Below are 22624 nucleotides of genomic sequence, written 5' to 3' on the forward strand. Positions count from 1 at the left end.
TGCGGTCTCAGAGGGCCTTCTTTGAAGGAGCTGTTACAGAAGGGAGAGCTTGCTCCTGAGGAAGGGGATGACCCAAAAGTACTGAGGTTGTTTCATAAAGAAGAACTCAGCACACTTATTTCTGAGGCATTGGTGGTGCTTTCCATTGAGGAGCCTTCTGCTTCTGCATCAGGAGTTCTATCTTCATCGATCATGAGGGGCTTAGAGGTCCTTCTAAGGCCTTCTCAATGCATGCAGACATTCAAGACCTGATTACATCAGAATGGATCTCATTGGATGCAGGGCTGAGAGTGGGAAAAACCATGGCTTGCCTCTACCCATTGGTTCCATAGCTGAAAGAGAAATTTCATCTTCCCATGATGGACTCCCTTGTTATGGCGGTGACTAAGAAGACCATCTTGCTGATGGAATGGGGTGTTGCCCTAAATGACCTACAGTATAGGAATTTGGAAAGCTCGCTGAAACAAACCTTTGAAGTGGCCTCTTTGGGCCTTCTAGCAACAGTGTGTGGCTCATTAGTGACTAGAGCATGCCTGAAGTAGCATCAGCAGTCTGGAACACATGAGCGCCATAACACACTCCTGGAAGCGGGGTTGACCAACTTGGATGCTGTTTATGACATGATATGGGTTACAGTCTGCAGTATGTCTTTGGCTGTCACATTGACAGTTCTGCTTACTGCCTTGGATAGTGGATGCAGCGTTAGAGTAATTTCTAGTTAAACTATCCTTTCGGAGCGAGTGGCTATTTGGAGAAGATCTCAGTAACTTGGTGAAAGAACTGGGGGAAACTAAGCCACAGCGGTTGCCGGAGGATAAGCTGAAAGCCTCTGGTCATCTGTCTTCAGGGGGCTCTCGATCTCAGTTTTGAATGGTACCGCCCTGGTTGTCAGCAATGTGGTCAGAAGCCCCACTTTCAGGCATGCCAATCTTCCTTTTGTGTGGAGAGAAGTCCTCTTCTGTCAGCTAGAGTACCCAATGATACGAGGCTGGTCCATTCTTCTCTTCCTCTGGTGGGAGGATGTTTTCAGGAGTTTCTGGAGATGTGGGCCAAAATCACATCACAAACAAAACCGCATGCGCTAGCGTTTTTGCTGGGGCGTGGACGCATGGAAGTGCTAGGAGTTCCTGTTCACCTGATATCCACGAATTGAGTGGAATCATCAATTGAACCCGACCCCTGATGACGCTTATGTAGTGAAACACAGGCTGTGTAGGGTGCAGGATACTGTGTGCGATAAAGGGAGTTGTGAATACCAGCCTTGAGGATCCAGACGTAGTATTGGAAACTGCCAAATGACAGTGAAGCCTGCTGGTTGTGGAAAGTTAACTGTGGAGTGGAGGAGAACATTCTGGAAGCAATAATGAGTTTAATGATGGATAATATGGACAGTATGAACAATGTGGATAATCAACAAAGTGTTTAAAAGGACAGTTGTTGAAGAAGCTGGTCATCAAGAACAGTGTGGTTGACAAGATGACAACGCTGTAAATTATTTAAACGAATGTGTTGAAGCAACTGTTAATTGTAATAAGAGTTGATTGGGTAGGGTTCACGGTGGTAGTGAGGCATATGATGCATTAGTAAGGTCTGGTACAAGGCTTGGATGAATGTGGGGGTGTGAGTGTGTTGCTGACAAATGATTTTATAGGTTTGATATTTGTGGTATATAATAAAGAGGAATCAAAATAGTTGATATTTTGTTGAATATCGAAATATATATAGAGCTACAGCTATTCAAAAAATTTTACCCAGTGAAGTGCTTTGTACAAACAAAACCACAACGGGAAAAAAAACAGCTTCTATGAAAGTGTAAGCAAAAATCAGAGAGTAGGGTTAGACAAAAAAGAAAAAGAGTCCCAGCAAAATGTAGCAATGCAATGTCTGTATTTATTGAAGAGAAGTTCAGCAAAGGACTCAAATGTTTTGGCGGAAGACCACCTGCCGCAGGAATCATATAATCTACACATAAACACATAAAAAATTATATATATGCACACACACATATAATAATATTAAAACACACTGAGCAAAAAACAGATGGTGGTGCATGTGTAACTCAAAATCATGCTCTAGAAACGCCCATGACCCTCCGATTTCCTTGTCCCCTTTTTTGGAACTTGCATAAAATTAGTGCCAGTAGTTGCTTATTAAAAAGCCAATTATTGGTACTAATTGACTCGTTATGTAATTAAATTGTGCATTCAAATTTGGCGTGTGCACAGTTTTTATATAATTCGAGGGAAAAAGTGTGTATATAAGTACATACGCTAATGTAGATGCAATCACATAACAAACACATACTGACTTAAAAAGCAAATACTGAGCTAAAAAATGCAGAGCTAAAAAAACAGATAATGGGTGGTATATAGAATTTTTGCAGCGTGAAAATGGACTCAACATAAGACGTGCAGCCTGATAAAACAAATATTTGCCTATAGCTTTATTTATTAAATATCTAATTTATTAAAATTCTAAGTGACTGACAATGAAAATGGGGCATAAAAGCATACCAGTAACTCCAATGTGCAGACACTTGAGAACAGTAGAGTCTTACGTCAAGGTCAAAGAAAATTGCTATTGTAGCAAACCATGCAACAATATAACAAAACACAAAGAAATTGTTGTTAATGTCTGCTTCAAAGTGAATGAAAACTGTAATTTATACCAACGGCATTTAAATGCTAAAGTGAATGAACAATAATTAATTAATTATGGATGCTGGGGCCACAAGCACAGACAAAGACTGCATAAAGCTTAAATACGTTAACACAAGAGCAAAGAGAAAATAAGTACGAGGTCAGATGTCAAATGAGCACCTTATGTGCCTGACCACTGGGGCAGAAAAGTGCTCTCGTTGTCCAGTGTGTGAAGGGAAGGAGTATTCTTGTAGGGCTGTACTACCGTTCTCCAGGACAGAACGAACAGACAAATGAAGAAATGTTTACAGAGATTAGGAAAGCTGGCAAATTGGGTAACACTATAATGGTGATGTCAGTTACCCCAATAGTGACTGGATAAATGTTACATCAGGGAGTGCAAGGGAGAATACACATAGGTGCATTTTCCGTTGTTGCCGCTTTTTTATTTTTTTAGGCACCAAATATAGAATCTGGCCCATTATGTGTGATTTACATATATACAGTGCACTCCATTTAAGTGCACGTCGGATAAGCGCATGCTCTGTTTAACTGCATGCCATACTTCGGTCCCGTTTTTGGCGCCATCTATTTCTATGGGGACAAACTTCGGTTTAGCGCACCACTGATAACTGCAAGATTCGCTTATATGCATGGTTTAAGACCGCTCCTCTGCAGGAAAGACTCCGCATAAGTGCACGTGTGGAATATGGAAGCCGATTGGCGCGTAACAAAGGGGCGGTAAATTTGAAATCTCGGTTAACTGCCACAGGCAGAAGAAACGAAAGAATGTTGTTAGAGTGTACACTGGAGTCATCATCGCGCAACTGTAAGACTTTAACACTGGCTGAACGAATATAAGTTCTTAAAAAATTAGAAAACAAACAAAGTCAAGCATCTATTGCTAAAGAATATGGTGTCAATCCCAGTCAAATTTCACATATCTTGGAGCAGAAAGACCAGCTTCTGGGAGACTGGCAAAACAATACAAATCCACACTGGAAACATAAATGGGCGGAAAAAGCTGAGGATGTAGAAGATGCTCTTCTTCAGTTGTTTTCTCATGTCAGGAGCAGACAGTTTCCTGTCAGTGGTCCACTGCTTATGGAGAAAGCTAATCAGCTAGCTGAAAGTCTTGGACTAACTGAATTCAAAGCCACTGTCGGATGGTTGGAAAGATGGAAGGAGAGGAACAACATAAAATTCAAAGCATGGTGAAAAACAAGACACTGATGACTTTGGTGCTGAAAATTGGGTTGTTTCAGTTTTTCCTACCATCTTGAACGAGTTTGCACCTCGTGACATTTTCAATGCTGACGAAAATGAACACTTGCAGTCAAACAAGCCGAAACTAAAGGAAGTAAATTGTCAAAGGACCAACTGACGATCCTCCTTTGCTGCAATATGGATGGGAGTGAGAAGTTGAACCACTCGTCATTGGAAAGAGCAAAAACTTCATTTCGGATAAATTTACAATTTAATAGCCTCTAATGCGGCTTATGAAATATATCTTTTTTATAAATGTTTTTTTCTTTTTTTAATCCAATGGCGCCATTTTTTGAAATGCTGTACGCTTTCACTAAACACATTTAAAGCACTCCGTTCCCGATGAAGCCAGGTTTTGGGCGAAACGGGTTCCCGTTGAACGAACAGATATTGAAGAGTGCCCGGCTTAAAAGCTAAGTGCAACAGTTAACGTTGGATTAAAAAAAGAAAAAAACATTTATAAAAAAGATATATTTCATAAGCCGCATTAGAGGCTATTAAATTGTAAATTTATCCGAAATGAAGTTTTTTGCCCAATGATAGAACCGTGGCGTGTGTTATAAGAATAACATAACCGCGCACTAAACCCTGGGTATTTTACCCATGGTTTCTGAGGGCTTTTTCTTCATTTTTTGTAAGCACGTATTTTGCCATTAGAGCTTTATTCTTTGTATTAGGTTACTTTTTTGCTCTAAAGTTACTGCTTTCATTCTGTGGTTTGATCCCTTTTAAACATCCCACAGGTTCTTTTAATAGTGGGAAGCTACATAATGGAAGGAGAAGTTAGGTCTTACCTGATAATTTTTTTCCATTTGTCCTTCCCAGTATTCCAGAGGCCCACCTGAGGTTTCTGAGATGTTTAGTCGATGTGAAGTAATGGGTCAAATAACGGCTGTCATCTTACATGGTGTTTCCTGCATATCTTTAGTTCTCTAAAAATTGTCCAGAGATGAGAGAGGTCCACAGATGTTTCCTCATTTGGTTAGTGAGTTGTTTAAGGTTGTTGTGTTTATTCTGAGTTTATCCTTACTGCTTGTCCACTTGTAAATACTGAGTAGCTCGACTGGATGCCAAGAGAGAGAACTGAAAACTGAGGTAAGACATACCTCTCTTGGCATCCTGTCCAGCTACTCAGATTTATATAGACAAGCAGTAAGGATAAACTCAGCATAACACAACAGAACTAACACAAAAGATACTTGGTTGCTCACACACAAATTTACACCTGCTATGGAAAAGGTTTAAATATGTGTGTGTTCTGTGGAGGTTATTCTGTAATCAGCATATGACAGCAAGGAGAAAAAAAGGATGGAAGATGTCTGATCAATGCATACAGTCTTTATTTAAAATATATAAGGGGCTGATATTCAGACCACGGGAAGGAGCCCGGCTAACTCCTGCAGTCGGTGGTCAACCCTGATATTCAATGCCAGGCAGTTTCCAGTGACCGACATTGAATATCTAGTTTATTGTAACCAGTTTAAAGTTAACTGGCTAAGTCGAAATTTGAAGATAGCCAGTTAATTTTAAACCAGCTAAAGATATACTTGCTGTTTAAGCGGCCTGATGTGGCCGCTTACAATAGCTGGATATGAATTGAATATTCGGGGATATTCAGCGGGGGATAACCGGCTATCACCCGTTGAGTATCGCCGGATAGCTGGTTAAGTGCCATTTAAACATCAGGTGCCGTTCCTGGCCTGCTAAATGTTTTTGAATATTAGGTGGATAGTCTATATGGAATTTAGTGACAACTGGGTGCCTGGATATAGGAGCCTATTCTCCAAAGGAAAGTAGACACTTACTTCCTTTATAGAATACTAGGGTGACTGGGTATGTGTGCATGGCAGCCATAGAACCAGTGTAATGCACGTGTACCTTATAATACTCTCTGTGATATGCATGTAAGTACGTGCCCAGCCCATGCTCTGCCTAGACTCCGCCTGTGCGTACGCCCACCTGTGAAATGCGCTCCATGTAAGATATGTATGTATTTACAGAATAGTGCATATGCTGTATCTGGCTTATACGCACATATAGAGGCATATTTTCAAAGCACTTAGCCTTCCAAAGTTCCATAGAAACCTATGCAACTTTGGAAGGCTAAGTGCTTTGAAAATGAGCCCCATATTCTAGCATTCTCAACATTTATACGCGTAACTGTCATGTAAATGTTAGCGCTTCCATTATAGAACTACCTTCTATGTGTGTACCTGTATATTTTGTAAAATATGTGCATATTGTTGCAACTCCACCTCCACTTCGCCCAAACTGTGGCCCCAGAAACACCTACACACTATTATCTTAAAGTCTTTTTCTACATCAGGGCCAGCTTAACCTATAGACCAAGCGAGGCTCTGGCCCAGGGCACTGGAGATAAAGAGCGCCAACGCCTTAGCCTGTGATGTCACTGGCACTATAGGTTAAGCTGGCTCAGAGTTTATCTGGCAGCATTGCATGTGTGTGGAAAAAAGAAGAGCCAGCAATCCCCTTACTCTTTTCTGTCTCAGAACACCTTCCCTAGTCTACCCTTAAAGATAGTTTTCCTCTCCCAAACACAGCGTTTCACCTGAAACCACCCCTGCGTCTTCCTTGTGCCGCTCTCCATCCTTCCTGTTTCTACAGGGTTGTGGCAGAGGGATGACGCAGGGGCTGATGCAGGCAGTGTTAGGTGAAACGCTGTCGGTATTCAGGAGGGGGAAACTGCCATTAAAGGTAGGCTGGGGGGAGGGAGACGATGGCTTGAGGGGGGCATGCCAATGGAAGAGCGCCAAACCAAAAGTTGGCTCAGGGTGCCATGATCTCTTGAGACGGCCGTGTTCCACATGCAAACATACTTTAAATGCAGATGAAGCTGTATAAGTTTAACCCTCTGTAAGCATATGATATAGGTTCTGCACAAATACATTTCTTATAGAGGCTAGTATGTGTGATGGGGGAGCAGCTTTCACAACTATGGAACCGATATTCAGCCTGCGGCAACTGGTGTTTTTGAAAACACAGATCACCGTGGTTAAAATTGCAGTGGATATTCAGCACCAGTATCCGGATATCAGGCGGTGCTGAATATGTGGTTTCAGCACACACCGACAGTGCTATCTGGTTATTGCGTTATTCACACCACCAACTGGACTAAGGACAGCCATTTTTCTGTCCTGACTTTATCCAGTTAGTTATCTGGGAAGCAGTCTGAATATCATCGCTAGCTGGATAACCTCTGGCTCTGCCCATAGACCACCCTGACACCGTCTAGAGAGTGCAGAAACAGTCAGAGGACATATTCAGCTGTACTGTGTGGTTTAATAAGACAGGAGACGGCATGATGTCAAAACATCGAAGCTGATTTCTCCTAGCAGATGACATATTGCTGTATCCAAAACAAACCCCATCAAACTCTCCTCCTAACAAAAAGAATGCAAACCCAAGGAGATTTAATAAAACAATATAAACCTCACAAGTTTGCTATAGTTTTTCAATAGTTTCTGCAAATGTTTTGGGTCACTCAGTATAGTGGCAAGCTTCAGCCCACATAGGCTTATGCCATCTTCTTGGTCTGATTAGTGCCACTGAATATCTATGTCACCAGTACTTATCTGGTTGGTGACCAGATGAGTGCCTTTGAATAACAGCCCTGTATGGTTAGTTGCCAAGTTCATGAGTACTTTAACCCATTTGCATCATTTTGCAAAGCGTGCGTATACGTTTTGCTTTGAAAAATTGCCTAGGGAAAAAGCATTTGCAGTGATTTGCACCTGCTTTTTCTGTGGATATTTTCCCCGGCAGAGCAACACACAGTTCTAAATTCCCAAAACCACAAGTGTTGTGGCATTTGCCCGCTCTGTCCCTGTCCCCAGGAATGACTCCACTAGTACAGGAAAAAGTACAGTTGGCATTGCAGAGCCTGCATATTTGTGCCCTATGTCAGGGTGGCCAGTTTTAGACTGCCTCTCTTCCCAGCTAAAGTCTTTGAAAGTTGCCCTTTCCATGTCGAGGAAGTATTAAAAAGTGTTACTTCCATCAAAGATGTCCTGCGCTATTCCATGCTTCCTATTTTAATTTTATCTTTATTTTTCATAAATTTGTTGTTTAAACACCACAAATTTAAGAAGAATGCTTTATACGCACTGTGACTGCATAGTTTCAAATTTGTACGGGATTACTATCTGAAGCTGAACTGTTCCAAAAAAAAAAAGCAAATTTGAAATGTAAAGCAAAATAAGAAAAAAAAAAACTCTGTTTGTGTCTATCTCCTGTTCCCTACTTCCAGTTTCATCGCTTGCCTCCAAGTTTCTGCCAGAAGCAGGAGGAGATGAAATTCAACCTGGCTGTCCAGAGACTGTGTTATAAACTCAACCAAATCCACACTATGGAAGAGAGCATGAGGCAAAGCAAGGAAAATTTGCCAGTCCATGAAGGAGCACTGAAGGGGGCAAGTAAAATTCTGGGGTTATAATACTCGGTGTGGTGGGGGAGCTGTGCAGGAAGAACACTGCTAAGGCAAGATGACCATTTGGCAGGCTGAGCTACTTCTGAGCACTCCCAGTGCATCCATGCACTTGCACTTCCTTCCTCTTTTCTTAGGAGAATGAAACTACAAGCCCATAGATGCCATGTGGGCAAAAACAGGACTGTCACAGCTAACTAGAAAACGATGGAATAGGAAGACTCCAGGCTCATCTCCTCTTCCCTTTTCTCCCTTCCTGCTTTAATATGGTAGATCTTGCCTGATTCTGGCTTTACCCTCCCTTCCCATTCTCTGTGTTTTTACAGGCTTTTATGAATTGTCTCCAGCAGGAGGCATTTCCATGCCTCCAGACCAGCACTCTTTCTGTGAAGAAACATCTATCATTATCCTTTTCCCCTTTACACATGGAATTTCAATCCATAGGGATTCCAAGATGTATTTTGTGTCCTGCAGAATTTTCAGTCTGTTTGATTCAAGGCCCTCCTTAATATACAGTGCTACCCCTCCACCAATTTGATCCACCCTAAGATTTTTATTTTTTGTTACATTTGTACCCCACGCTTTCCCACTCAGGCAGGCTCAATGCGGCTTACATGGGGCAATGGAGGGTTAAGTGACTTGCCCAGAGTCACAAGGAGCTGCCTGTGCCTGAAGTGGGAATTGAACTCAGTTCCCCAGGACCAAAGTCCACCACCCTAACCACTAGGCCACTCTTCCTCAATTATCCTCCTTCCACCAGGTCTCAGAGATGCTTATGATATCATATTTTTCATTTCATGCAATATATTCTAACTCTCCCATCTTCTTTCATAGGCTTCTGGCATTCGCATATAGATATTTCAACTATGTTTGTTCCTATTTACATCTTGCTCACAGTTGGCAGTGTTAATTTGCAATCTTTTGTCTGCTTTTTCTTTAAAGACACCTGGTCTACTATGCTCTCTATTGCAACCTCATTATTGGGATACCCTATCTTCCCTGTTTTGCTGATATCTTTGAAAAATAACCTTGTTTCGAACCATGTGCTTTTGAATGACTGTCGGCCTTCCTCCCAGGTTTTAGTTTAAAAGCCGCTTTATCTCCTTTTTAAATGCAGATGCCAGTAGCCTGGTCCCACCCTGGTTAATGGTGGAGCCCATCGTTCTGGAATAGGCTCCCCCTTCCCCAGAATGTTGCCCAGTTCCTTACAAATCTGAAACCCTGCTCCCTGCACTGTTGCCTCATCCACACATTGAGACTTCAGAGTTCTGCCTGTCTCTTGGACCCCTTGCGCGTGTAACGGGTAGCACTTCTGAAAATGCTGCCCTGGAGGTTTTGGGTTTGAGCTTTCTACCTAAGAGCCTAAATTTGGCTTCCAGAACCTCCCTCCCATATTTTCCTATGTCAGTGGTACCCACATGTACCAAGACAGCCGACTCCTCCCCAGCACTATCTAAAATCCTATCTAGGTGACACGTGAGGACAACCCTGTCACATGCCCCTAAAGAGTCCAAATCTGTCTGAATATCCCCATTAACTCTAACTCATGCAGCAAGAGTAGAAGATAGTGAAGCTATTCATATTTTCTGACATTCAGCTCAAAAGAAGTTGAGGCTTGCTGCATTCATTAACTCACATTTTACGCTATCAAATGCTTTTTCAGCAGCGATTGTTAAGAGTCATTGGAATTCCATGATTTTTAGCATACTGTATTAAGATGAGGGTGCGGCGAACATTATATCCAGTGGATCTTCCTGGTATAAACCCCAATTGGTCCTCCCCCCACAACAGAGCTTATCACAGCATTAAGCCTAATAGCCAGAACCTTTGCTAATAATTTTACATCTTGATTCAGTAAAAAGATTGACCTGTAAGAGCCACAAGCTTGCATAATATTTAACGCTGTCTCATTCACTTGCACTCACTTTTCTGCCTCCCCCATGCCTTCACATCGTTAGCAGCAGTGGACCAGTCAGATAATGGAGGCAGTGACAGAGCTGGAGAATGTTCAAGTGCAGCTGGTAAAAAGAATCAGCATCTGGAAAAGGCAGCAGCAGCTGGCTGGAAATGGAGCTCCTTTTGATGGGGATCTGCACCCGCTTCAGGATAGGTGAGTGCTGCTCTGGTCCACGGGCAGGGGGTTACCATTTTAAAAAGAGCTGTTTACACAGCATGTACTTTGATGCACCTTGCAGAAAGGACGTTCACAGGGCTTAATTTTGTAGACAAAAAGGAAGTGGAACTGGGGGGAGGGAATGGAAGGGCCTAGGACAGGAGAAAAGGAGCAGAATTTTCTGCTCCTCTCCATTCTCACCTCCTCCAGTCCTCTTCCTTGCAGGCTGTCTGGGAGGGGGGTGGGGAGGACTGGAGCAGAACGCCTCTGCTGCTCTGGAGTCTGAAAAGAAGTGGTGGGACTGCATTTTAGACTATTCCCCCAGAAATTAAGCCCTGGATGATGATAAAAGTTTACAGTTGAGTTGAGATAATAGAGCATATGGCAATTTTTGGCAAGGTGTGATTAAAAATGAACAGCCACTTCTAGGGTAGAAACTAGAATGTCTTGGCAAATTTAATTTCATTACAGCATTTTAGTCTGCTTAACTAGAAATAATTCAAGGTGAATTACAATTCAGATTTAACAACAATGTTTAATTACTCAAGTTAGGATAGCCACACCTCATCTGCCTACAGATATTATCCATCCATACCTGCAGATAGCTTTGGAATAACCAAGTCTTTAAAAGGCATCTAAAATCTCTCTAAGATGACTGGCACCGTACATCATGTGACAAACCCGGGTGAAGATGACTTTTGATTATTCCCACAGGTGTGAAAGTCTCTTTGATGTTTACCTTCAGCTGAGCCAAGAACTGGTAAAGGCAGACACTGAACTGGGGATGGAGCACTTCCCTGGAGTCCTTGACCGTCTCAACAGTTCTCTCAGTGTCTTGGTTAAGAGGTAGCCTGCCATACGTTTATATCGTGCATTAGGATGCCTGGCAGTTATGCAACTGTATCTTTTCAAATATACCCGTAGCACATTGTACAAACAGTGAGAACTGCACCAAATCTTCTCCAGCATCAGGGGTAAACATAAACAACTAACCAGGGATATACAAAATTTACCCTGGCAGAAATTGAGCATCCAAGATGACTTCAGCAGTTTATTATTATCAGCCCTCTGTGGATAATAAGCTGCTGAAGTCATCTTTGATGCTCAGTTTCACTGCCAGGGTAAATCTTGTATATCCCTGGTTAGTTGTTTATGTTTACCCTGATGCAGCCTATTTGGCAAGGGATTTGTTCGACTAAAAGACTCTTTTGGACTTCGTAGTGTCTACTTTGATGTGACCCAGTTCTTTAGTTAGCCTGGCCTGGTGTTTCAGTTCACTGTGGTAGTTGTACTTCCTACTTCTTCCATGTGAAATTGCTACTAAAGGTACCACAATACACTGGAAAGAACATTTTGAAAAAAGGCTGGAGAAGACTTAAGATCTCCCCATATGGACTGGGTGCCCTGGTGATATGCTGGTGCTGGAATGTGCTATTATCTATATTAGAGGCATAGCTGCTGTAGAGTCCTCAAAGCTGCTTTCTAAACAGTCTGTAAAACTGTGGGCTTAACTAATATCAGTACTTTATTGCTCCCCCCTCCTCCTCCTTCCCCCAATCGCCAGCTCTTTTCTAGTGGAGCATCAACCCCCACAGGTCCCAAAGACCCAAACCAAATTTCAGGCCAACGTGCGCTTCCTTTTGGGCCTGAAGCTGTTCAGCAACTCAGCCAAGCTGCCCCTGGTCAAGGCCACAGTGGTGACGGAGAAACAAGCCCGAGAGCTGGTGCGGAATCCTGTGCCTGAGCGTAGCAGGTGAGCAAAAGTGTGGAAGGGGGGGGGGGCTGGGGGTCTTAGCTTCCTGTTTCTGAGGGGCAGAGGCCACCTCTTCAACTCACTCTTGAACTTGTCTGAATTTCCTTGTGTGCTGCATGAGAACATTTCAGAGGCTGAATAAATTAATATGTGGGACTTACTCTGTTTTATAAGAACGTCCACAGAATAAAGATGTTCTGATGACAAAATTCATTACCTTAGCAAGGAACGTATTTGAGCAATGAGAAGATGTTCTAGGCAGGAAATTCATATAATGAGGTAAAGGGCCTGTCTTAGTAGTTTAAGGTGTTAAGTTCTGTTACAGAAAGTATTTTTCTGTCCCCAGAGGCTTACTGATCTCTAAGAGATACATGAGCATTATGGGAAGATGTGTTTACAGACTATGGTAAGTCTAAGCACCCTGGGGCCAACATTCAGACCATGTGAGGGCGCCCAGGTAACTCCCACGGTCGGCAGTCAGTCCGGATATTCAGTTCTGGGCCGTTTCCGGTGACTGGCATTGAATATCCGGTTTATTTTTGGCTGGTTTAAACTTATCCGGCTGAGTTGATATTCAGAGATATACGGTTAAGTTTAAACCAACCAAAGGTATTCCAGCTATTTAAGCGGCCCAATGTGGTCGCTTACAGCAGCTGACTATGTGCTGAATATTAGGGGATAGCTGGCTATATCGTGTGATATATCTGATTATCTCCTAGCTGCTAACCAGTGATATTCAGCAGGAGATACCCAACTATCCCCTGCTGAATATTGCTAGATAGCCAGTTAAGTGCCATTTAACTGGCCAGGTGCCATTCCTGGCCGGTTAAATGGTTTTGAAAATTGGAAGGCCTGGGTCTATACAAATTGCCATGCTACTGAAGTGGGGTGCATGGTATCATCAGATCTCCTGTGGGAGGAGCTCAGGAATTTCTCATGTTTTTTCTCTCCCTGCAGTGAAAACATGGGTGACATTGTTAACAATATGGCTTCATTGGAACTTAACCTTACAACCAGGGTCTGTGGAGCAAGTTTCAAGAACATAGTGAGTGAAACAGGCAGTTATGTCCACATGAACCAGAGATTAGCTTTCCTCACACATGCTCTGCACACACCGCCCCACCACAGATCTCATACAACATTCACATTTCACTTGTTTGCTTTCTGTTTGTTCTGGTGTTACTATCTGTCTGTGTCTAACTCTTCTCACATTCTGTCTGGCCTTTTTGCACAGCTGTTGAAGAAGATCAAACGCTGTGAACGGAAGGGCTCCGAGTCTGTGACAGAAGAGAAATGCGCCATCCTGTTCTCTACAGATGTCACTCTCAGTGCCCACAATGTTACCTTCCATCTACAGGTAACCTGGGTTGAAGGGAAATACTACTACTACTTAAAATTTCTAAAGCGCTACTAGGGTTACGCAGCGCTGTACAATTTAACAAAGAAGGACAGTCCCTGCTCAAAGGAGCTTACAATTTAAAGGACGAAATGTCAAGTTGGGACAGTCTAGATTTCCTGAATAGAGGTATAATGGTTAGGTGCTGAATGCGACATTGAAGAGATGTGCCTTGAGCAAAGAAATAAAGGAAAAGTGAAAGGGGGGGGGGGCGGCGGCGGTCAGGCAGTACGTTTAAATCTTCTTGAAGTACTTTCTGCTAGTTCTGGTTCCCACTGAAGTGCATCAAGCTGTCAGTTTGGCACAGAATAATACATTTGGTGGCCTGAGCTACACATCTTTGAGATGCCAATTATTACAGAATTTATATTATATACAGTTACCAGTTACCAGTGGAGCTTCTTTGTAAATGTAGTGCTGTATGTTAACATATAGATGTCCACACTGCCTATAAAATAATGCATATTACGCTGTGAATTTGGTAGAGAGATTCGAGTTGAATGGTGCTGGATGTGCCCTGTTGCTTTTGCAGACCTTCTCCCTCCCTCTGGTGGTGATTGTTCATGGGAACCAAGATAACAATGCGAAGGCCACCGTTCTGTGGGATAATGCCTTCTCCGAAGTGGTGAGTGACATGGGGATTTAGGGAGGGGAGTGTGACCTGGAGTGTAAGGGAGAAGGAATAATAAATGTAAAGTTGACCAAATGCCCCTCTTCCCAGCCTAGCTCCAGTGTTCAGTTCAGAAACCCACCCCTAGCAGAAGCATCTGGTATGGAAACAGGAAGGAAAGCGTTATAACAGCACCATTTGGATGGACGCAGGAAAGGGAGCAGCAACTGATTGCCTCAACTAGGTTAATATAAGCAGTCATTGAGAATTATGAAGCATACCTTTGAGAGCGAAAAATCCTAGTGGCCAAGAAAAAGATTTTTTATGTTCTAGAACAATTTTTATTGAACAAGTAAATAGAGATACAGGATAAGAAACCGATGCAGAAGTTGTTCAATGTTTCTATGTATTAATCTTCTAGATTATTAACGCTTATTAAGTATGAACATAGCTCATTGTCCTAAAACAACCATAAAGTGCATTTAAAGGGTATAAAGATGTAAATTCATATACCAGTCAAATTCAATAACCTACCCAAAAGGAGCAAAATATCTTATGACAATCCGTACCATAATAATATCCTAACCCAAAACATATCCAGCTCTCCTCCCAACCAACCCCCAATCCACCCTTAAAGCCTGAATAGAAAACACAAGGATGGTCCCCGGCCATCCCTAATAGCACACTCTTACACTGAGAAAGGGAACCCCTATCCCCAACCTCTGCCCTCTCTCTATCATGCAGTTAACCTCCTGTCTCTTGAAGAGCTCCTAATTCTTGAAATCCATTTAAAAGTGAACTGCTTACCCCTGGGGACAAAGAAGGAAGGTAACTTATTCCATACCAACAGAAATGCTCTGTCTTTTTAAGGTTTGTTTCACACTTTGGGATTGCCAGATCATCAAAGTATGAAATTTTTTACTCCAGTACCAAAACAAGGAGACCTCTTCCTGCAAGCAGTGATTAAGAATGCACTTTATCCCCACTATATATGCCTTACGCACTAGACGCTTAGATCTCCTGCCCTGTATCCCATAGGCTTCTGTTTTGTTAAGTATAACTCCTTTCTAGGTAAATGATAAATGACAAGCTCAATAATTCTCCCAAAAATCTATGAATATGACCCCAAAAATGTTGAATTCCACTGCAGCTGCATAGATCATCAGCTCTATTACATTTAGGACAGGTAGGGGAATCAACCCAATCCACCCTGTGGGCCTGCCTCTGGGAACAGTAGACTCTGTGTAGAATACAGTATCGGCATTCCTGTAACTCAATACTAGACATCGTCCTAGGTACCTCTATAATCAATTTTCGAAAATCTACTCATCCCATCTCTGGTCAAAGCCTCCACTAAGGGGCGATAATCCTTGTGATGTAGCAATGTGCACGATGCCCTGTGAAGGCCGGACACAGAGACCTTGCCAGAAGATAGCTGTAGGGGCTGACGTCAATAGCCTGATATCTGGTTAAAATTAAGTCGGAGCCAGAGCATGGTTATTAGGCACCCTCAGCATACTTTCACCCTTGTGCCCCCCCACACCACCACCAACCTACTATCTGGCAACAACTCCAGCATTGTGCACCCTTCCTGCCAGTTGTGGCTTCATCCAACACGGCAGCAGTGGCTGTGGCCAAAACACCTTTCTCACTTTCTTGCCTCACATTCTGTCCAAAATCACCTTCCGCTGAACCTCTATATGGCCAACAGCAGTGCATCAGATCAGCAATGGGGAACTTTTAGCCACGTTTGAAAAATTAGTGGTCAGTGCTCTTATGCTTCCCTTGTGAGATCTTGCTGTTCCATAAATTTTGGCATGTTTGGTGACCACCTGTTTTGCCAAATGGAAGGGCTGGCTCTGAGTTAACTGGATAAGTTGTCCAGTTAAATTTAACTAGATATTCAAGCCATTGAATATACATGCCCCAGTGTTAACCAGATAAACTTAGCCTTTTACCATTAGGCCAGCTGTTGAATGTTTAACTGAGCATTGTTTTACAGAAGGGTGATGGACACGTGGAACAGCCTCCCAGCGGAGCTGGTCTGAGTTAAGAAAGCAGAAGACAACCAGAAAGGATTTCTAAGGAAGAGGAAAGGATTGTAAATCTTATTACTTAGTGTGGATGGGCAGAATAAGTAGCCTAGTGGTTAGTGCAGTGGACTTTGATCCTGCGGAACTAGGTTCGATTCCCACTGCAGCTCCTTATGACTCTGGGCAAGTCACTTAACCTTCTATTGCCCCAGGTACAATAAGTACCTGTATGTACTATGTAAACCGCTTTGAGTGAAGTTGCAAAAACCACAGAAAGGCAGTATATTAAGTCCCATTCCCTTTCCCTGTGTGATCTTTATTTGCCATCATTTTCTATGTTTCTATCTGGCTAAACTAAATTTACAAGGAAACAACAAGTCAAGCGGAAGATATTCAGAAGGACCAGACTGAAGTCACAGATGTTAACAGTCAAAAATGATGATTTATTAAGACCCTACACGGTCCGTGTTTCAGCCAAGAGGCCTTCTTCAGGGATCTGATTGGACAGAATGGACAACCCACACTTTGCCGACGTTATTGCGTCTACCGCCGTGCCGCTTGTTCCCAAAAAGGAGAGCTGGATATGTTTTGGGTTAGGATATTATGATGGTACGGATTGTCATAAGATATTTTGCTCCTTTTGGGTAGGTTATTGAATTTGACTGGTATATGAGTTTACATCTTTATACCCTTTAAATGCACTTTATGGTTATTTTAGGACAATGAGCTATGTTCATACTTAATAAGCGTTAATAATCTGGAAGATTAATACATAGAAACATTGAACAACTTCTGCATCGGTTTCTTATCCTGTATCTCTATTTACTTGTTCAATAAAACTTGTTTTAGAACATAAAAAATCTTTTTCTTGGCCACTAGTGCCTTGTTATGTCGGGATGAACACTTGGTGAGTGGGAACAAGCGGCACGGCGGTAGACGCAATAACGTCGGCAAAGTGTGGGTTGTCCATTCTGTCCAATCAGACCCCTGAAGAAGGCCTCTTGGCTGAAACACGGACCGTGTAGGGTCTTACTAAATCATCATTTTTGACTGTTAACATCTGTGACTTCAGTCTGGTCCTTCTGAATATCTTCCGCTTGACTTGTTGTTTCCTTGTGTGTTTTTGCGGGAGAATTGGACTCTCTTTGTTCTTTAAACTAAATTTACATCCTCAGCACTCACCAAGTGTTCATCCCGACATAACAAGGCAAGTTTGTTGACCAGACAAAATTTATTCAAGGGAGGGAAGAACTAGGAGAGCAGGATTCAAAATCTAATATTTGTCCAAGTAACTCCCAAGAAATACTTTGAATATCGACCCCGGCTCCAAGCTGTTTAAATCGCTTGTCAGGGCTAACAGTGGATATTCAGCAGCACTTAGTCGGATAGCACTGCTGAATATTCACGGTCCGTGCCTAAGCAGAGTCAGCCCTTATGTGGTTAAGTGCCATATAATATTCAACACTTTACTGGATAAGCTAACTGCATAGAACACAGTCCTGTCTTTATGCAGTTCACTTTATGTGCTTAAGTGCTGAATACTGGACTTAAAAATATATGTGCTGTCCAGGTATCAGCATTGTATATCCATTCATACGCGGCTGTCTGAATACCTGGTGATAAGGCCAGTGAGGGCCAAAAAAAACACTGACCGCTGCTGACTATTTATCCCTATAGGTTTTTTCCTAGGTAAAGGCTTTTAATGCTTCCCCTGGTTTCACAGAAGAGGTGAAGCTTGGTGCATCTGATGGAAAACAGACTGTGGGAGAAAATAAATGCTGTTTTTTAGTGAGTTTCTGTGCTGAAAGGATGCTTTGGCCTACGAGAGAGATCTCTGGCAAGTCTCAAGGCCTGAGCTTTAAAGTGTCTCTCTTCTGTTGGATATTAGGAACGAATCCCCTTCGTGGTGGCAGATCTGGTTCCCTGGCCCAGGATGTGTGAGATGCTGAACCTGAGGTTTGTCTCGGAGGTGCAGACCAGCCATGGGCTGACGAGGGATCATTTCTTCTTCCTGGCTCAGAAGATCTTCAATGACAGTACTTCCACAGCAGAGGACTTCCAGGAGCGCTGCGTGTCCTGGGCCCAGTTCAATAAGGTAATGAGCCTCTCAGGTGTCAGTGATCTGACTGTCTTCATCAGCATCCATCTGAGCAGGAATTATACTCTTGTGCAGAGTTCCCTATTAATGTATCGCTGTCTTTCATGTGATGCAAATTGGATGGTAAGATCGCATGTTGAGAAAAGACAAAATGAGCATTACCGATAGGCCAGCATTCTGTGAGCTGTCCCTCTTATGTTTTAAATGGGACCTCGTGCAAGGCCTGCAAATTATACCAGGAAATCTGTCACTGTAACGTTCCTAAGCACCTACCTCTGGATTCTAACGCCTAAAATTGGGCACAATCCCGAGATGCACGTGCAACTTAATTGGCTAATGAGCTGTTAACAAGCAATAATTACTGACAACCAGTTATTGACATTAGCTGGCAAATTAGGATTTCCACATGATCTGACTGTGCTCTATTCAATAACACAAGGTGCCCAAATCCCCATTGTGCACAAGGGGGCATGGCCATGGTGGGGGAATGGGCGTGTCAGGCATTCTGAAAAGTTGCATGCATTACAGAATTCTGAGTCTCTACGCCCAAGTTGGGCGCCAGCATTTACACCAGGTTTCAGCTGTTGTACGGCTAGTGCCCAAAGTTAGGCCACAGGAATCAGTGTGCGCCCTTTATAGAATCATATTTAGCGCTGATCTTTTCTGTCACCCATTTTTGAGTGCAATTTATAGAATCCGGCCCCTAGGATTAGGATGCTGTTCTAGAACAGAATCTGGGTGCCTAGATTCCATTATAGAATACAAGCGTAATCCCTGCACATCCACCAACCATAGAGCTGGCGTAAGTGCAGGTGCCTAAAGGTGACTGGGACACACATAACTTACAGTATTCTAGACGTTATGCACATAAGTGGGAGCCCCGCCTATGTCCCCCTGGCATGCTGCACCGTGTGTACCCCCCTTGCAAATACGCATATGCAAGATAGTTGCATACTTAAGAATAGTGCGTAAGTGGCACAGTGGAGTGCGCACCTACTTGCATATATGGTAATACTCTAAAGCCTGCGCCCACAATGGACATGTAAATATTAGTACCCAATTTATATAATTGAAATGAAAGTATGTGTGTATATTTTACAACCATCTAGTATCAGACTTCAAATAAGATAAAAACCTAACGTGTTCTTGCATAAATGTATGCATGGAATTCTACCAGATATTAACTTGTTCATTTATAAAATGTTATATACCTCATCCTTGGGCCAAAGTCTGTCCAAAATGGTTTGCAGTAACCAATTACTGTAACAAAAAGATAGGTAACAGGCACATAAAACATCACCCCAGCAATCTTAAGAACCAAAGCAGACAGGCCCTTTTAACCCTGAGAGAAGAGAAGAATCCCTCTCCCACCCCCTTCTCCCCCCAAACCCACCTCCCCGCTCCCCCCCCCCCCCCCCCCCCCCCCCCCGTTTTCTATTTCTGTTGATGGCTCTCTCATTCTCCCTGTCTCCTCAGCTCGAAACCTTGGGGTCATCTTTGACTCTTCTCTCTCCTTCTCTGCTCATATCCAGCAGACCGCCAAGACCTGTCGTTTCTTTCTTTACAACATCCGTAAAATCCGCCCCTTTCTTTCCGAGCACTCTACCAAAACCCTCATCCACACCCTTGTCACCTCTCGTTTAGACTACTGCAATCTGCTTCTTGCTGGCCTCCCGCTTAGTCACCTCTCCCCTCTCCAGTCGGTTCAAAACTCTGCTGCCCGTCTCATCTTCCGCCAGGGTCGCTTTACTCATACTACCCCTCTCCTCAAGACCCTTCACTGGCTCCCTATCCGTTTTCGCATCCTGTTCAAACTTCTTCTACTAACCTATAAATGTATTCACTCTGCTGCTCCCCAGTATCTCTCCACACTCGTCCTTCCCTACACCCCTTCCCGTGCACTCCGCTCCATGGATAAATCCTTCTTATCTGTTCCCTTCTCCACTACTGCCAACTCCAGACTTCGCGCCTTCTGTCTCGCTGCACCCTACGCCTGGAATAAACTTCCTGAGCCCCTACGTCTTGCCCCATCCTTGGCCGCCTTTAAATCTAGACTGAAAGCCCACCTCTTTAACATTGCTTTTGACTCGTAACCACTTGTAACCACTCGCCTCCACCTACCCTCCTCTCTTCCTTCCCGTTCACATTAATTGATTTGATTTGCTTACTTTATTTATTTTTTGTCTATTAGATTGTAAGCTCTTTGAGCAGGGACTGTTTTTCTTCTATGTTTGTGCAGCGCTGCGTACGCCTTGTAGCGCTATAGAAATGCTAAATAGTAGTAAATAGTAGTAGTAGTAGCTCTCCAGCTTCCCTTCTGCTTCAGTGCTGACAGATATCTTGAGGAGGGAGGAGGCCTCAAAAGGAGGTGTCAAGCAGTTTGGTGTTGCTGCTACTGTATTGGTCACAAGGCAAGGAAGCTGAAAGACCAGCTTGCAATGTTTATTTTTAGCATTGATGGGTTTAGGTTTTTGCACGCCCTTTATAGATTCATGCTTAACTCTGATTCCCACGGCGCCAGATTTACGACTGCTGAAACATGGTATAAATTCTGGTTCCCAAGTTGGGTGCACTGACTCATTATTCTGTAACAACACTCCTGATGCCCATGCCCCTCCCATGGCCTCGCCCCCTTTTGTGTTGCACGCTATGGAATTTGGGCACCAAGCATTTATAGAAAAGCGCGATCAGATGCACACGCAAATCCTAATTAGTGCCAGTTAACCTCAGTTTCTCCGAGGACAAGCAGGCTGCTTGTTCTCACTGATGGGTGACGTCCACGGCAGCCCCTCCAATCGGAAACTTCACTAGCAAAGTCCTTTGCTAGCCCTCGCGCGCCCGCGCGCACCGCGCATGCGCGGCCGTCTTCCCGCCCGAAACCGGCTCGAGCCGGCCAGTCTTCTTTTGTCCGCACTCGGTACGGTCGTGTTTCGCCGTGTCGGGCCCCGGAAAGTTGACCTCGCGCGTCCAAATTGTTTTTTGAGCGTGTTTTTTTCTTCGGAAAAGCTTTTCTAAAGTCGGGAAGTGCTCCGGAAACCCTCCACCGGGTTTCGTGTCAATCCTCCCCGTACTTCCAGCTTTTTGCCCCGGTAAGTTTTCTTTCGTCGTCGGGGTAGGCCTCTTTTTGGCCTCGGTCGAGATTTTTCTCCCTCTAAATTTTGGTGCTTCAATTTTCGCCATTTCGGCTTTTGATTTCGCCGGCGTGATTTTTCCGCCCATGACATCGAAGCCTTCCAGCGGCTTCAAGAAGTGCACCCAGTGCGCCCGGGTTATCTCGCTCACTGATCGACACTCGTCGTGTCTTCAGTGTCTGGGGGCCGAGCACCGCCCTCAGAACTGCAGTCTGTGTTCCCTGCTTCAAAGGCGGACTCAGGTAGCGAGACTAGCCCAGTGGAACGTGTTGTTCTCGGGCTCTTCGTCGGCATCGGCACCGGGATCTTCGAGTGCATCGACGTCGTCAGCGTCCAGACCATCTTCCTCGGCCGCCCTTGCATCGAGTGCATCGAGGCATCGGGCCTCTGCATCGGCGCCGAGACATCGGATAGCTGCATCGACGTCGGTGGTACCAGGACCTCGTCTGCTGATGTCGTCGGACGGTGGTGCATCGGGTGGAGTGCAGGTGAGGGCTGTCCATTCCCCTGCTGGTGGCGGTGAGCCCTCGGGTGGGTCTCCTCCTACCCTGAGGGCTCCTGCGGTACAGCCCCCCCGAGATCGACCCTCTTCGGTCTCGGCCCCGAGGAAGCGACGGGTGGATTCGACGTCCTCCTCGTCGGTGCCGGGGAGCTCCGGTGACATGCTTCGGAAGAAGTCGAAGAAGCATCGACACCGGTCCCCTCCCCGCGTCGGCACCGAGAGCTCTGGGTCGCCGAGGGAGTCGGCACCCAGCAGGCATCGGCACCGAGAGGACCGCTCACCCTCTGTTCAGGAGGTGTCGATGCGCTCCGCTCTGGACAGCCCGGAACAGCCTCCACGCCCGGAACAGGTACTGACGTCGACGCCTGCATCGACCTCCATGCCTTTCTCTGCAGCCGCTCTGAACGAGAGCCTCCGGGCCGTTCTCCCAGAGATTCTGGGGGAGCTGTTGCGCCCTACCCCTCCGGTACCGGCGGTGCTTGCGCCTCCGGTACCGTCGAGCGTGGCGCCGGCTGGCCCATCGCCCGGGGTGAGGTCCCCGACGTCGGTACCGCGTGCGGTGCCGACTGCGGCCACCTCCCAGGAGGGCTCCCCGACTACGTCGGCGGAGGGAGCTTCGCCGATGCGGGCGAGGGAGTC

At 44.5% G+C, this 22624-nt stretch overlaps 1 protein-coding gene across 8 annotated transcripts in view; it reads left to right on the forward strand.

Annotated features, from left to right (window-relative positions):
• Nucleotides 1-22624, forward strand: part of STAT6 (signal transducer and activator of transcription 6) — a 221814-nt gene that overhangs the window by 115221 nt on the left and 83969 nt on the right. For 7 of the 8 annotated variants that reach the window (XM_030196653.1, XM_030196648.1, XM_030196651.1 and 4 more), the window contains 8 exons: nt 8173-8334; nt 10308-10459; nt 11177-11308; nt 12027-12215; nt 13173-13260; nt 13450-13572; nt 14144-14236; nt 18143-18349. In XM_030196653.1, coding sequence (XP_030052513.1) covers nt 8173-8334; nt 10308-10459; nt 11177-11308; nt 12027-12215; nt 13173-13260; nt 13450-13572; nt 14144-14236; nt 18143-18349 — 1146 coding nt within the window. The remainder of the gene's footprint in view (nt 1-8172; nt 8335-10307; nt 10460-11176; nt 11309-12026; nt 12216-13172; nt 13261-13449; nt 13573-14143; nt 14237-18142; nt 18350-22624) is intronic. The other variant, XM_030196654.1, reaches the window with a different exon arrangement.

Source organism: Microcaecilia unicolor, chromosome 3 (assembly GCF_901765095.1).
Source record: "Microcaecilia unicolor chromosome 3, aMicUni1.1, whole genome shotgun sequence".
NCBI lineage: Eukaryota > Metazoa > Chordata > Amphibia > Gymnophiona > Siphonopidae > Microcaecilia > Microcaecilia unicolor.